General features: G+C 37.7%; 1 protein-coding gene across 6 annotated transcripts in view; it reads right to left on the reverse strand.

The window, feature by feature from the left end:
• LOC117292374 (RNA binding protein fox-1 homolog 3-like) overlaps window positions 1-15,994 on the reverse strand; it is a 64,288-nt gene that overhangs the window by 9,846 nt on the left and 38,448 nt on the right. For 4 of the 6 annotated variants that reach the window (XM_033774400.1, XM_033774399.1, XM_033774401.1 and 1 more), the window contains exons 5-8: window positions 15,071-15,163; window positions 5,466-5,541; window positions 4,338-4,507; window positions 851-1,033 (exon numbers count right to left, since the gene is read on the reverse strand). In XM_033774400.1, coding sequence (XP_033630291.1) covers window positions 851-1,033; window positions 4,338-4,507; window positions 5,466-5,541; window positions 15,071-15,163 — 522 coding nt within the window. The remainder of the gene's footprint in view (window positions 1-850; window positions 1,034-4,337; window positions 4,508-5,465; window positions 5,542-15,070; window positions 15,164-15,994) is intronic. The other 2 variants (XM_033774402.1, XM_033774403.1) reach the window with 2 other exon arrangements.

Here is a 15,994-nt window from a genome sequence, read left to right on the forward strand (position 1 = left end):
CTAATAATCATTTTTAGTAATTACCAATAGTGTCCACTGCCTTTAAGGGATGATTGTGATTAACTTGCTCACCTTACATAAGAGTCAATAGTGTGAAGAATAAGAACTACTGTGTTATTCAAGAAACACGAACAACACCATTTCGTCATGAAAACCATGTTGTACTTGTTCCTGCATGTACTATACATATCTACAAACTTGACAATTACAAGCAAGCATAATGTGCAGCCAGGTATTACAAAATGGTAACCTGTAACTGTGACCAATCTCAATAATGGAATCAAACTTATTGGGAGCCATTATAGACCAATCCGACGAAACAAAATTGGTAGCACCCTCTATTGAAAAATCACCAACTGCGGTGTCTTTTTGTGCACAATCTATAGGCATTGAAGACACCGCAGCAGTGGCGCGCGGTGCTAAATACCTATGCGCCCGGTGCGCGCCTGGATTTGTCTATAACCAAACCATTTTTGACTTGTATTGTGGCTGAGTGCCACAGTTCAAATACAACCTCACTTTTACTTTCCTAGTCTTTGCAAACAAATTTCCCAGGGAGTTCACCAAACACTTGAAACCATTCAATGGCGTGGGTTGTGTATAGAGGTACAGCTTCGACAATTTTAGGGTGTGTTCCCCAAATACAAGAAAATTACTCCGTTTTATTGAATTGGTCACAATTATAGGTTGAGCTATCAATAAACAAGCAGCAAAATGTTTAAATACAAAAAGTTACCAAAAAACACTACCAAGTACCAAAAATGAACAATAATGAGAAACCAACCACACAACAAAAATAAAATCCACAACCACCAAGAAATGGACAAAAAAATAATCCCACGGAATTTACCCTTGTTGTCAAGGCGGGGTATCTTACCCCGTACGCAGTCGCCGTGGGGCCGATGGTAGGGTGGTAGGGGTCAGCCGTGTACTCCCTACCATAGGGGATTGCGTAGGCTGTGGGCGTGGCCGCATATCGGCTGATGTAGCCTCCGTAACCAGCCGCTGCAGCACTCTGTAAGAGAAGATCAGTCTATGAAGAAGAAATAGGACAAAGACAGACGGTGGGGAGGGAGCCAGGAGGGGAGGCGATGTGGATGAGGAGGTGATGGAGGCAGGCAGGCATAACGTAAAGTGAGGTGGTTTTTGTGTGAGAGAGGTGAGGGTGAAGGGAAACAACACAAGAGAGGGGGAGAGACATGGAGAAAACTTGAGTTAGTATCAAAATGCACCGCAAACCAACTTAAAAAAAGCTCATGCAAACAATGCTGTGTAGTGGCTGGTTCATACTTATGTCAACGCAAAGGAAAAACTCACTAGTTTTGAGATGTTCTCAAGTTTTGTGAATCCTTCTTTTGACTCTCCACTGAGAGTGACCTTCGAGTACACTCATCGTATGAACCAACCAACCTTCAGCCACGTGGTAAATTCTAGGTTGACTCACATTACACCGACCATCATTTTCTTGACTTGATATTCTCAGACATTCACTATAGTCATCCTCAATTGCAGCTGAGAAGCCGAATTGTGAAGGGTGTGGCTACAATGTTTTCCAGCTGCAGGCATGTAACAGCACCTTTGACAGCTGGCTACAATGCCCACATAGTAAGTACAGCCAGAAAAGTGTATGGACACTTTGAGGGAGGGAAACCAGAGGGCGAAGAGACAAACTCTTGGTGTGGCACAGGAGAAAACCAATGCACAACTCTACTCACCAATGGCCCTAACTGGGAAACGAACCAGGGCCACAATGGTACGTGCACAGCAAGTCACAAAAATCTAGTAACGTGAGTACCTCAGAGTTACCAAACCCGTAACGCCGTGTCCAAATTAACGGCTTTGACTATGCCCTGATCACTGAAAGCTCCAATGAGAGACTTTGAGGCGCTAGGTGGCAGCAGACTTAACAGGTAAATTTCCATTGTTGACATAGTTCTGAGCATGCGCACATTACCAAGAACAATGGATTTTACCTAGTAAGTCTGCTGCCACCAAGCGTCCCAAAAGTCCCCCATTCATCAATGTTGATACTGAAGCCAATAACCATAGCCAAAGCTGATTGATTTGGACCCAGCCTAAGATAATAGGTTAACACAAAAAGATGTTGGTGCTTGGAGAGCACAAACTTTTGTATCCAACCACCCTTTTAAGTGTTTACCATATTATTAAACCAGACAACTTAACTTACCTGACCCAGCTGTTCAGTGATAGGTCATAGGTCAAGTGAGGTCATCAAGTTGTTTAATTGAAAGTTTCAGGTTTGAAATCAATGTATTTATATATGTAAGTACAATAAAGTTAAAGGAAAAGGAAGGTAACATGGGAAAACGTTTCCCATTTTTTTAAATTTTTTTTTTTATTTTTTTTTTTTACAAATGGCAACAATTATATTTTGACCTGTAGCTGCATCTTTAAAAAAAAAAAATTGTTAATGGACATCACCAATTTTAAAACCAATTTAAAACTTTTTGTATGATTCGAACCAGGGTTCCAGAGGTGGAAGGCGCAGAAAGATACCACGACACCAACCTGACCACCCTCAATTATTTTAAGTGAAAGGCGGACATTTGTTTCATATTTCAGTCAGTAACAACTTGCTGAGATGAAAGTTGTTTTTCAGTTACAAAGCCACAAGTTACATAATAATTTTAGTGTTATCCACCAAACAAAATAACTTGTAACCAAATCGTATGTTAAATTCAAATAAAAAGGTGAAAAGAAACTTTAAGTGATAAAATAAGAGAGAAAAAGAAAAAAATTGAAGCCATGCAATTTTTTGAAATCGAACATGAACAAATGAAATTCCTTCAGGGGTTATCCTGCCAAGTCGTTGGAACTAATGAAAGATGACAAACGCAGTCACCCTAATTCCGACACACTTTCTGACAGCCAAAGTGCATAGATCGAATTTTTAAATGCACCAAACCTGATTTAATTAATTTTTCAAGGCACTGGCAGGAAATTTATCAATAAGGGTGGGAGTGGGGAATACATCCTGAGATCAAGATGAGGCGGGGGAAGCTCGAAGGAGGAAGCGAAGATAACACTTTAAGGGATTTCTCCGAGAACATTTACACTTCATTCTTTAGGACTAACAGGCATGCCTTGAGGAGCCATTGACCTAGTTGGACGGGAAGTCATCGGATTCAGTCTACAGACTTTAAGTCATGCTTTAATAACCAACTAGACGGGCCGGTATGTTCATTAGCATGCAGGGTGGGACTCTTCATTCATCCATTCATTAAAGGGTCTGTATATGTTTGGTAATGACTTTGAAAACTACTGCCAACAACATTTTCCTTGGTAATTAGTACAACAGGTTTGGATAGTTTAATGCATATTGAGAAACTTTTCAATTTTTTTATTTATCCCCCAAATATTTGAATCTGAGAAGCGTTACTGACAGTAACATTTCTCAGATTGTGTTTTCCAATTGCAGATTATTCTACTTGCATGACGAGGACAACGCCGTTCCAGATTTTCGGCAAGTTCTGACAAACGCTACCACCACTTGAAATGAATTTTTCACAGGTTAGTTTTTATGGTATAAATCTACAATCAAATAGAACTAAAAAAAAACAGTTGGTTCCAATAGACCCTTCCCATGAAATATGTACGTTGCACATAGCGCGTGCGCACTAACCTTTTGGTTGGCAAAATGAGGGAGTATCGCGCTGTTTTGTACAGGGCTAATAGGTGCGTGACGCAGACACGATTGCGCATCTGCTTAGTGCACAACCATATGGCGTTTGCCAACCAACAGGGTCTGTACGCATGCGTGAATGTTATCAGCATATTTCATGGGAAGGGTCCATTACCAAACGTATACAATCTCTCAAAGATATAATATTTGTAGTGGGGTTTCAAGTCTTAAAGTGAATTTGTAGGCATTTCTCTTTTGATCAGTAGTAGTTAGATGTACGGCATAGTGGAATTTTACGCCATAATCGTCATTTCGGAAAAAGGATGGTGTCTGCTCATGCACTAACTGAACTTTATTATGTTTGTGCAGAGGGAAAGTGTTTATCAAGAAGAAGAATTAGAGTATATCGTTTTATAAAATTGCTGTTTTCCAGAAGCAGTCTAAAACAGTCCACCAAGTAATTAACTCTTCCGATACCCATCTTGATACACAAAATGAAATTCTTTTTTTTTCACAAAAATGGTACTTTCCAAATACCCTTTTGCTATAATGGCTGTTTCTTTGTTATAAGACTTTTCTGAATGGACCACAACAAACTCCTGTAAAACATTATCAGCAAGAACAAAGATAATTAACTCTGATAAATCCATGCACATCAAACTAGAAAAACCCAACATGCAGTCCATCTTTTTACCTGGTATCGTTCAGGATAGAATGCCTCTGGATAAATGGCAGTCGCTGTCGTGTACCCAGGCACTGGGGGCGGGGCTGCGATCCGGTAGGCGGTGTATGCACCCCTCGTAGCTCGCCCTCTACCTATGGCAGGTGCCCTCAACGCTCCTGCTGGGAAAATGGGCAGTTCAACTGGAGAGAAAAAAAATAAAAGAAGTCAAGGGTGGTTTGATCGAAGTTAGCTTGGTTGGATGATTTGATGCGCATGATCAGTTGCAACATTTATGCAACGGTGAAGATATTACGCGAGTGATATCCACTGGAGTAGAACACACTGATTAATAATTCAGTCACAATGCGGCATGCAAACATGTAACTCATCCAAAGTCTGATTTCCACATAGTATTGAGGAGTGTTGGATATTCAACGCATGTTCTTATGACAGACGAAACTTAGTTTCAAAAATGAATATTTCCCATTTTGAATTATGACTGTCCCAATACAGAAAATCATCATGATTATTGTGTTGTTTGTTCTTGTAGATCCTTTAATTTGCAAATTTTCAATGTTTTTTATTGAGGTTTGCTGGCGAATAACAGAGATGCCAAGTCCAGAGGCCAGCTATGCATGAGATTTTTCAAAGCTCACCACCCCCCCCCCCCCCCCCCCCCCCGGGAAAAAAATATTTATTTGCCAGTTTTAGATGGCAATCTGAAGATTGTGCAAACATTGTAGATTGCGTTTTTTGTACACACGAGTGCAATTTGGCAATGCATTATCGTTAATTTTTATTTTTTTCACGTTCTGTCCCCAATGCATGAGAAAATGGTTGCTGTGCGTGTGAGCGTGAGACAGAGCCCAAATGCGTGAGTCTCACGCCTAATGCGTGAGACTTGGTAGGTCTGGAATAAAATGAGATGAAAATATCACCATTAAAATTGTCTATATACTGCCCTCTAGTGTCCAACTGAAGAGATGTAGTGAGTCATAATGTGTTAACATGTCCTTAATTTCGACATATAACTATTTAAGAGGTCATCAACACACTGTTGATCTTCCAAAGAAGGAAACTTGGCAAAGCTGTCACTAGGAAATGCCCAGCTGGAAATAGCCAATATCAAACCAACATCGGTTTAACTTCTATGAGTACCTGTGCTTAGTAATTCACTACCCGCAATGGATTTTGGCGTCTTGTTCGTCATGACCCGTGCTGTCGCATTGTTCACCTAGATGGGGAGCAAAAAAATGGGCAAGCGTTAGAAAAGTCTAGCCATGGTGCCTTCCAGAAAACAGCTCCCTCTGTTGATATTATCCACACGTGGCAAATGAGAAGAATTTAGGTCGGGTCGGGCTGGGAGGAAATGCCAACGCCAAGCCCTGAGACGTGCCATGGAAGACAGGGGCATCAGTTCAGCTCAAATTTTAAAAGAACTATCTCGCACCCTGCTTGGTATTTTGCAAAGACATTTAGCTACCTGTCACCAATAAAGATAAACTTGTTGAATATGACAGAGGGTTTGTTTGCCACAAAGGATAACACCAAGAGATAAATCTGTTTACTGAAAGTTTAATTTGATTTCATTTGATCGATGAATCAATGTCCGATATGAAACTTATTTTTGGTGTAAGTTTTCGTAATTAAATGAAGTACTCTTTGAGAATTCCAAGTCAATATTTGAAAAAAAGAAAAAAAATGCTCAAATTTATAGAGAGAAGGTCTCTATTGAAAGTTGAAACTCGAGTGAAATTAACAGAATTCTAACAATTTCTTCAGGAGTAAATTCCACCAGAGCTAACACCATGGCCAAGATATGTGTAATCTAATCACATATGCTTTCAATATATTCATTTCATCAGACTTTGATCCATCGACCTCACTTGTCATCAATCATTAAATTTTAAAACAAGCAACCATGGGGCAGAGTTTACCTACAAAGAGAAGGGACAAAATATCCACAATATGTCTGAGCCCAAAATCTTCTATGCTGCAAGGGAGAAGAAATTTGTCCCTGGCATTTTTTTTTTCGGGGAGGTTGATATCTACTTAGCTTTCCCCTAGCATTATTTCTTAATATTTAAAAACCAAGTGTACAAAATTCACCATGTTTTAAATCGGCAGCCTAGCCCCAAATAGATGATGGTTGGCAAGTGTAACTACCATAATCTCAATTTAATTTCCTTTGTTCTGGTGTGTTGGTGGCAAGTTTGAGGTAAAAAGCATTACAATTTCGTTATAGTTCTGGTTGAAATCTCAAAGAGTTGCAACTTGAGAATTCATCCTTGAAATTGTTTTTAGAAAGAATTTTCAGGAATAAGCAGGAGTGAATTTTTGGACACCATTTTTCATTGTCATTTTGGTGAACTCTTGAAAAAAACATGAGACAAGTAAAAACCTGCTTCCCAAGCTTATGTTTACATCAGCTTTTCTTTGTTGGTTTCTGATCACCAACAAAGTTAGTTACTGATGGTTTCTGAGATTTATTGCACTGAATATTGAAATGAGCGAATCATTTAGTGAAATGGAATCTGTTGGTACAATTTTCAGATACCAAGCCAGTACAGAAACTATGAATGCCACATTTTATTCACCCTTTCACAGACATATATCTGTTGGACATAAGTCATAAATCATCTCCAATCACGCCCGAATGATCAGACACAGATTTTTCCACTGCTCTTTAATAAACTTTATCAAGTCTTCGCCCGACTCTATTGGAAATAACCAGCCCTGGCATATTGTCAACATTCCAGCTTTTCCCCATACCTCTCCTCAGACAAATTAGGGGTCATGTGCTGCCTCGCAGGGATGCCTTCCTTAATATGGGCAAGAATGCACGGGACGTCTCCTCGCCTCAAGTAAAAATAGATCAAAACGTCACCGACACAGAATTGGAAATTATTACCCGATACATGAAAGGGTCGGCACCCGTTTGTCACTCTAGTATTTGGAGTTTGGGTAAATAAAGGATAGATTTCTATTTTGATTCCGGGTACGTCGTCGACAGTAATGATAAACTCTGCCCCTTGGAGATGATATTCAAATGAAAACAAATAGATAATATATAGAGGGGAAATAGCAGAAAGGAAATAAAAAGAAAATATAATGGCATTAGACAAGCACAGCTTCTGATCAATTAAACTGTTTTCAGAAAATACTAAAATATTTGTCTGTTTGTCCTTTCAGATTTTTATCTCAATAAACTGTAACTAACTGATAGATTTGTGCATTTTTTTTTTTTTTTGGGGGGGGGGAATCAAAAAATGTCTTGTCTCATGCCATGGATAGAAATAGAGGACAGAAAAATGTATCACTTTTAGATATACTTCATTGCTCCTCCTTAGTAATGTCATGTGAATCAGCCTTTCATATTTTGTTTTCTTTGACAACTTTTGAATATAGCTGCTACTTTGCGTTTCACCAGAACAAGGCTACCAGCCAAACTAACATGTACAATTTGTGATGACTGGTATCCTGCTTATTTCTATTTTGACAAACTTTGCTGAGCAATATTTTTTTGCTTACAGCAGCTCTATGAAATTGAGTCCAAAGCAGTTTCAAAGAGTGTTTATATCACACAGATGTCATTCTGAATTATTGTTGGACAAAATGTCTCTAACTAGATGTGCTGACATTATCATCACTGTGTTTAAAATGTCTTCGCTTTTTTTTTACGCTAAAGTTTTCAATTTTCTCCAACCGTTCACTTTTAGGAGGAGCAACGAAGCCACTTATATCAAAACAGAATTGGACTTAACTACAATATATACATCAAATTTACATAGTTATTTCTACACTTATATTCAGCCCGGCTGTCAAACTTCGTCAATTCATCGCTTCATCAAAATCTGACGACTGAAATTTAATCTCTCACAATGCCCACCCTTTCCCTGGATGGAATTGTATCCAAGAGAATTCAATTTTCCAAACTCTTTTAAGCGAGCAGAACAATCCATAAAGACAGTTCTCTTGTTTTCCCTTTTTCAATGAAGTTTATTTAAAAACACATTTTAGGAAATCTTCTTTTGGCAAAGACAGAAACTTGTAATTTTTTAAAGGAAATCTTCTTTGAGCTAGAAACAAAAATTTGACATCCGGTTTGACAGTACACAATAAATTTAATGTTCCAAATGTAAGAGACCGCATGAACAAAAACAGTTGATTGACAATTATGTAAATTTATACTCTCTGCATGTTCAATGAGAGTCATTTAACACATTTTCCATTACCGCGGCCAACCATTAATTAAGTTGAAACATTTCTCCTTTTTTGCAGGCCACTTGGTAATAAATGCGGGAGTGGTAATAAATGCGGGACCGTCCCCCAGCGAAAAAAATGAGTCACTGTTGGAGCTTATGTGTAAAGAACCATCAATCTCTCAATATGGCTCAATGCCATGGCCCACTTTCAAAAAGTGAGCTAAGCACAACAAAACTATGCTTATCAGAATAAGGCTACCAGCCAAACAATTGTGTCCAACGTTTGTAACTGGTATCCTGCTCATTTCTGCTTAGCAAAGCTGTGTTCAGCAATATTTTCTGCTTGAGCACATCAACACTATGCTTACCAAGATAAGGTTACCAGCCAAACAAAAATTTCATTTGTACAATTTGTGACTGGTATCCTGCTAATTTCCGCTTAGCAAAAAAATGTTAAACAATGTCTTCTGCTTAAGTAGCTCTATGAAATTGGGCCCAGAGCAGTTTCAAAGAGTCAATTAATAAGAATCTAAACAAGTCCGCCCCAATTCTTTCAGCTAATATTTTCCTTGGTGACTCATAGCCATAAATTTGACAATCTTTCTTTACTTTTTAGATTGACAAAAGGGGAGTAAATTTACCTCAAATTTTGGACAGTTTGGATTGCGTTTTGTTATTGGTTCAACTCACATAATTGAAAATTTCAAAAGGTTTTGCCATACATTCCCTTGTTGATGGGGACAAAATCCATAAAGACAGAACAATACAAAAGCCAGCCTGGATGGAAATTCAAATTAACGCAAAGTCAACTCTCTTTTTTTCCCTTTTTTTTCTCCTTTTCTTCCATTTTTTGTATATTATAAATCAAAGGTTTCTTTAAGGGGAAGTTAAAGAAAAGCTATCTCCTTTCTTTCAAGGGTTACAGATTGCCAAGAACAGAAATGACTCTACCAATTCCATGTGCTGGATTTCAGCTATAAGGCGGGCTCCCTCCTGCCACAATGGTACAGACCCCGGGGGTGTGGGCAATGCATTACAGTGGTCCAAATCATGGACTCCACCACTCTTATACAGGGTTGATTTAATCAGTCGTTAAACATTAACATGACCAATTTGTAGTTAAGAGCCGGTATGGCTCCAGCATGTTTTATAGGATGTTTTATAAAATTTGTCTCTGGAGCCATTTTAGTGCATAAATGTAATCTTGGACAAAATGACAAACAGACGATGTCATGTCGTGATAGAATGAGGTAGTCGAGACATTTCACTAATTGTGAATAGAGGAAATGTCTATGAAACCCGCTTCCCTCTACAATATCGACTAAGCTGAGATGGACGGACAACTGCTTCTTCGCCAATAGCAACAAATTTTCTTCTGTGGAAGAGGCTTTTAAGCGGATCGCATAATTCTGTTATCCTTTGCGGCCTATAACAAAGCCCATTCATTCCCCAAGATAGAACTGCAGATTTTTTGTTCTGCTAACTTTTACTTTGGGTTTAATTGATGCCCTTGTCAGTAAATCCAGTAGCATGGGATTGCTAGGGCATTGAAGAGATTCCCGCAAAAAAAAATCCATTTAACCTTTGTTTACATAAAATTGTATTAATCTTTTATCGCTTGGTGGTGTTAGGCGTGCTTTGTTCACTCAAAACCTAGGAGGAGAAAACACTCTCAGGTTGGAAAAACAGTCTGCATTGAGATGAAAGAACATTACTTTAGATTGACCGAGTTTGGGTTCTGTTTGCGGTGTGATATATGTCTGTTCAACTAAATAACTTAATATATAAATATCTAAATAATACAACTAAGTCACATTGAGGACACATTCTCAGTTATGATGGGGGGGGGTGAGATTATAATGTTTGGTGAAGTTTACTGAATGTGTAGAGCTATATTAAGGAGTTATTTTGAAAGAGCAGCTCACACTACATTATCTAGGCCTGGTTTCATTGCTCTGCTTGCAGATGAATTCTGTGCTTACATTAAATAGAACTATGCTTTTTATTGGGGCTCATTAAGTGCTGAATTCTGCGGTATAAAATTGGACCCTGGCAGATTTAAACATTTTCATTTGTAAATGCCCTTCTTTCATATTGGTGACCAGCCAAGTGCAAATAATGCAGTGCATGACTGGTTTCCTGCTCATTCCAACTTAAACACTCATTTCTGCAAAACATTTTATTTTGTCCTTTTTGGGGGAGAAAAAGTGGGAGAACCTTTGAAACTTGAGAAGGCTTAAAGATACTGAGAATATGTCATTTTGTGCTAACTAATCCCATACGTCCTCTTGCGCTAACAATATACAATGCCAAACCCAACGCCATCTGACCCATCTCCGAAGAATACCTCACAAAACTGCCTCTTGAAAACTTGAATGCATTTGAACATTTAAGAGAAGACAATCTGTTTTCCAAGGCAGGCAGTGCTGTTAAAAACAGCTTGAAGCAGATACCTGCATTTAATTTCTCTTTATAGTATTAAATAAACAGACAGTTGACATAATTTCTTGGACTAACCTTAATCAACCACCCTCTCATCAGTTAAAGACAATGTATACCATACACTCTTAAACATCACAACCGACAGATACTTCATCAACAAATCTAATAAAAGATCAAACACCCCCAGATCAACATCAATGTTCTAAAACGTCACCTAATAAATCTCTTTTAAAATAGAACAACTTTCCATGTTGCGTATGTCAGGTGGCCACTGTTCTCATTTCTCTGTGGTCAGAGTTATAGATACAAGATGTGAGTAATTTCCAAAGTGGGCCATGACCCAGTTGTAAACATGCAACTGAAAACGTGATCACTACCTAGGAATGATCTCCCCGCCACAGTGTGCACCTGGTAGGTTACATCTCTTGACGATATCTCTCATGTCTACCCTTTGGTGGCCTAACATCAGCTGCTCATGTCTTTAATATTTTGAGGGGAAAGCAAAACGGGGGGTTGTTATTAGGCTCTATTTGGATTTTGATCATGGTGTGGGTTTTGTTTTTGTTTTTTAATTGTAACTTTTTCACAAAATGAATTAGGACTATGACAAGGGAAATCTGAGGAAGTTTGCTGAAGTTTTTGGTATTTAAAAAATAAAGAACAAAATTTGAGTAGGAAACCAAGCTAGAATGAACAGTTTGCTTAAAATCATCCTTTTAAAATTAACACGCTGCATGGAAACAGTTTCAACATGAACTCGATGGATAGTTCTCTTGTGTCTTATTAATAAAAATAACACAGCATTTATTAACTCAAAGACTTTTCACAGGAAAACACCTTTGACTCAATTTCATGAGAACAAAACATCATTATGTAAACTTGTGAACATCAATCTTCTTCCGGCAGGCATTTTAGTTATTGATTAAGATTTGTCTTCTTTGGGGGCAAAGTCGCCGACTCTTAGTGTAAGAGGTGTTGGTTTGAGTTAATCTTTAATCAAGTAATGGCCCACGGTATCTTGTTATTAAGTGCAAGACAAGTTGTGGTTTTAAGTGATTGCTACGGAACATCTGGAGTGCATAGTACCGGGCATTTATCACTGGTGTGCTGCATTACTTTAGTTTTGATGTGAATTAACGATGTAGGGTTTGTGTCGTTGGATAGAAGGGGAAAGTATCTATGTTATGTCAATAGGAGAAGATTTATCAACACAATCTCAAAATACTATGACAAAAGCGTGGCTTTGACCGTTGTCGCTAATGCATTCATTTCAAGACCATATTGCTATTTTGGATCAATGAAAATGGGGCATCCCAACTCCTAATGCAATTAACCTAGTTCATAACGATGCTGAGACAATGGATGCAGTTTTTAAGATCCGGTGTAATTGTGTTTTCATTAAACCTGGCAAGGGTACTCCAAAAAGTAAATAAGAAAGCTGTTAAAAAACTGATGGACAAAATGAAGGTAATCTTCAAGTTGCATGCATTTCCAAAAATGGAAAACAAAATCATAAACGACTTCATATAATCAGTCCATATGGAGAAAAAAAAACTAAAAACATTTCAGATGCATACCAAACAAGACTGAATTAAACAAGTTTTCACATTTTGACACTTTTATATAAAATGATATGAAATCACAATGGGTGAAGTTTCTTTGGTTCATCCTCTCTTTTATAAAAAGCTCATGCATTTTTTGGGGGTCAGTTTTCGATTCGTTTGACCATGCAGGATTGGAGGAGGGGCGGATATAATGTTGTGTTTTGATTTGATATACACATGCAGATTTTGATGTGCAGCCGGATGTAATAGACAATGTGTACAAAGCGGTGGTGGCCAAGATATTTCCATGCTATGCTAGCATTCCTGATGTGTGGACAATACAGAAAGGAATGTCTACCAAACCATCTACTACTTTTTATTTACAGGGAATAAATCAGGGCAAGAAGCAGAACAAAATCTCCTCATTTTAAAAACCTAATCCTACTCTATGAAAAGCAGTACTTTATCTCATACATATTCATGGCAAATGCTGTTCTTTCATTGGGCAGAGCTTCATACAAATTGCAAATCCAGGCATTTGTTATACACATCTGGTGGAAAAAAATTTCCACAACTTTTTTTTCTCCTGGGTTTCTACACTACCTTCTCCGGTGCAATAATTTTGTTCATGCATAAGGTATGTTTCCAACAAAACGCTGACTGTTTCACTGTATGAAGTATAAACCCATTGCTAATCCAACACCAACCAATTAGCAATTTTACATACTGCAGTGAAAATCTGAGGTTATCTAGATTGGGGTTTTGTTTTCTCTTGAGTAAATACTACAATGTTTGTTAATCCCTTTTTTTTTTCAACCAGTCAAAAAAATCAACAACTAATGATAAATCCCTTACTGCCCGATTATATTTTGCAGCATTTTCTTTTAAGAAAAGCTCTTTTGTATTTGCCGTTTCAGAATTCTAACTATTCTCGCGTCAATATTCTATTTTAAATAGTAAAATCAGTTCAAACAATTACACTACATGATCACCTCAACCAAACAAAAACCGTGGGAAAAAATACGTTCCTCTCAAATTCACAAGCAAAGCATTCATAATGACAAAAACTGCATCAATCGCATTGTAATATCCCATCAGGCATTGCAAAACTTGTACGTCCAACAAACATTGTGAATAAATAATAAAAAATATATTTTTTTAAAACCTCTGGAAAACCAACCAGTGTAGAAACATATAACCACATGCAGTTGGTTCCTTCGTACATAACACTGCCTCTCTCCGGATGTTATAAACAAATAAACACACCCATCCATAACATGTAGATATATAATGCAAGTATCCCGTGGTGGTAACAAAAACTATAAGTATTAATGGAACAGACATATAGCACACCGAGCATGGTAAACCGTTCACAATGCAACCCGATTCCTATGTTTCTAGGATGCACATTCTATTTTAACTCGTCCAAATTCATTCTGGGGAATATTTGTTTGAGTGTCGATAAAAGATACAAAGCACACACCAACCTATAGGATATGTTCATTAAAAAAGAATTAACCAACTCCGTGAAACCCAATCTTATTTTTTAGTTTGTTATTTTAAATTTTAAAAACCTCAGACAGGATTTTGTATTGTTATTGAGACTCAAATTTTGTAAAATCTTTTGTTTGACTTGCGGTAAAAGGTGGATTAAATACATTTGTATGCATACATATGGCATAGGATGCATGGCAGATTCGGATTCGGAGGAATTGTGAGTGAACTTACCCACACCTACCGAGGGGAGCCAACCTTTTACGTTAGCTCACATAGTGCTTTTTCGCTATTATGAGTAGCGACTCTATCAATTGGCCTCAATTTATCAACCTCTGGCGGGAACAGAAATAAATGCAAATAATGGTGGAAAGAGAAAGTCTCGGGACTGGCAGAAGTGACAAGGAAGAACAACAACAAAGAAAATCATGGACGGACCAAAGTAGGGAAGTCTGTCACGACAATTTCGGGGGTTGAAATAATAAGCTTGTAAATATTCAGTTTTTAATTTTGTATTATTAGTCAACCATTTTGAACCACAAAAGTGAAAGAAGTTTTGATTAAGATTTGGCATAGATTGAAAAGTTTGTGAAAAAGTAAATTTTTTATGTGAAGAAAAACAAAAGTGACAACTTTTCAGGTGTGTTATACACGGTGACTACAGAAAGTATTAAAGGTGACTCCTGATTGGACACTGGCTGTTTGAGAGATCATTTTCTGGCCAATAAGAGCTGTGTTTACATGACAGACTTCGCGACTTTGCTCTTCATCATCATCATCGTTGTCATGGTGATACAGGGCTGTGTGGCTAATGGTTAGTGTGACATATTTTTTCACGAGAAGCACTTCAGAGTGTCGGTTCATGCAAAATACATCACACCAACCAAAAACACCACACTAAAAATTCATACTGCCAATATCGAGAACAAAATCAGCCGTACAAACTTAGCCCCGTTGAATAACAACAACAATTATATAAAATACAATCATTCCAAAAAACCACGGTGGGTTTTTTGTTTTGGAAAATGTTCTCGTTTTTTACTTCTAAGGAGGATAAATCTTACGAAACAACATGCACCTCAATTTTGCGCCCCTCAACAATAGAGCCGTTCAATTTCTCTCGTGCCCTGTCGGCGTCGGAACTATTTTGGAAAGTTACAAACCCGAATCCCTGCATGCATGGGAAGTAAATAAAAACAAAACATGCAACACATTATAAAAATCATGCAGAGTACTGGAGAGCACATAGGTTTTGTTGTTGTTTATTTGTTGTTGTTTGTTTTTTTGTTTGCTTGGTTATGACATTCTTAAAATCAGTTCTGATGGTAAAAAAAGTGCAAAGGCATTGAATGTTTTACATCATTGGAGAGAATCGTGCAGTTGGCTTTTTTTTTTTTTTTTAAGATGTAGGCAGGCAGAGAAACAGGGAGTCAGAAGGTGGGCAGGGGGGCTAAGAGTATTTAAGATGACTGATACTTTCAGGGGTAACTAGTATAGAAGTGTTTTGGAGCTGTTATAAAGAGGAATGATTGCAATTTAGTACATGATTACATTCCTGGAAAGGAGTCATGAATTGATAAACTCTCATAGCAAGATGATAGTTGATGTTAATGCAGAAGAAAAGGGGGCAGTTCACACGTTTCCGATTGCCATTGCCAACAGTCATTAATAGTCGCAGAGAATAAAAAAGAAATTGAGAAAAATGTTGTGTCAAAAACCAACATTGACTTTATAATGACTGGGGAGTTAAAGAAGAATTTCTCAAGTGTGTGATTGTCTGTTGCTGTGGCAATTTATGTATAAATTTGAATCTATCTCCAAACTGAATGGGGGGACACCTGACCAAATAACACAAATGTCACATTATCCATCAATCGTCAAATAAAACGACTGCAGCTTTTGTTTAAATTTACCAATAATACAGTCATGTTATCTCTTAATTGTCCTAAACCCCTTGCATAATTCCAAAGTGAAATGCCAGTATGACTCTTAAAAAATTTGA

The sequence above is a fragment of the Asterias rubens genome, chromosome 7, assembly GCF_902459465.1.
Source record: "Asterias rubens chromosome 7, eAstRub1.3, whole genome shotgun sequence".
In the NCBI taxonomy this organism is placed as follows: Eukaryota; Metazoa; Echinodermata; class Asteroidea; order Forcipulatida; family Asteriidae; genus Asterias; species Asterias rubens.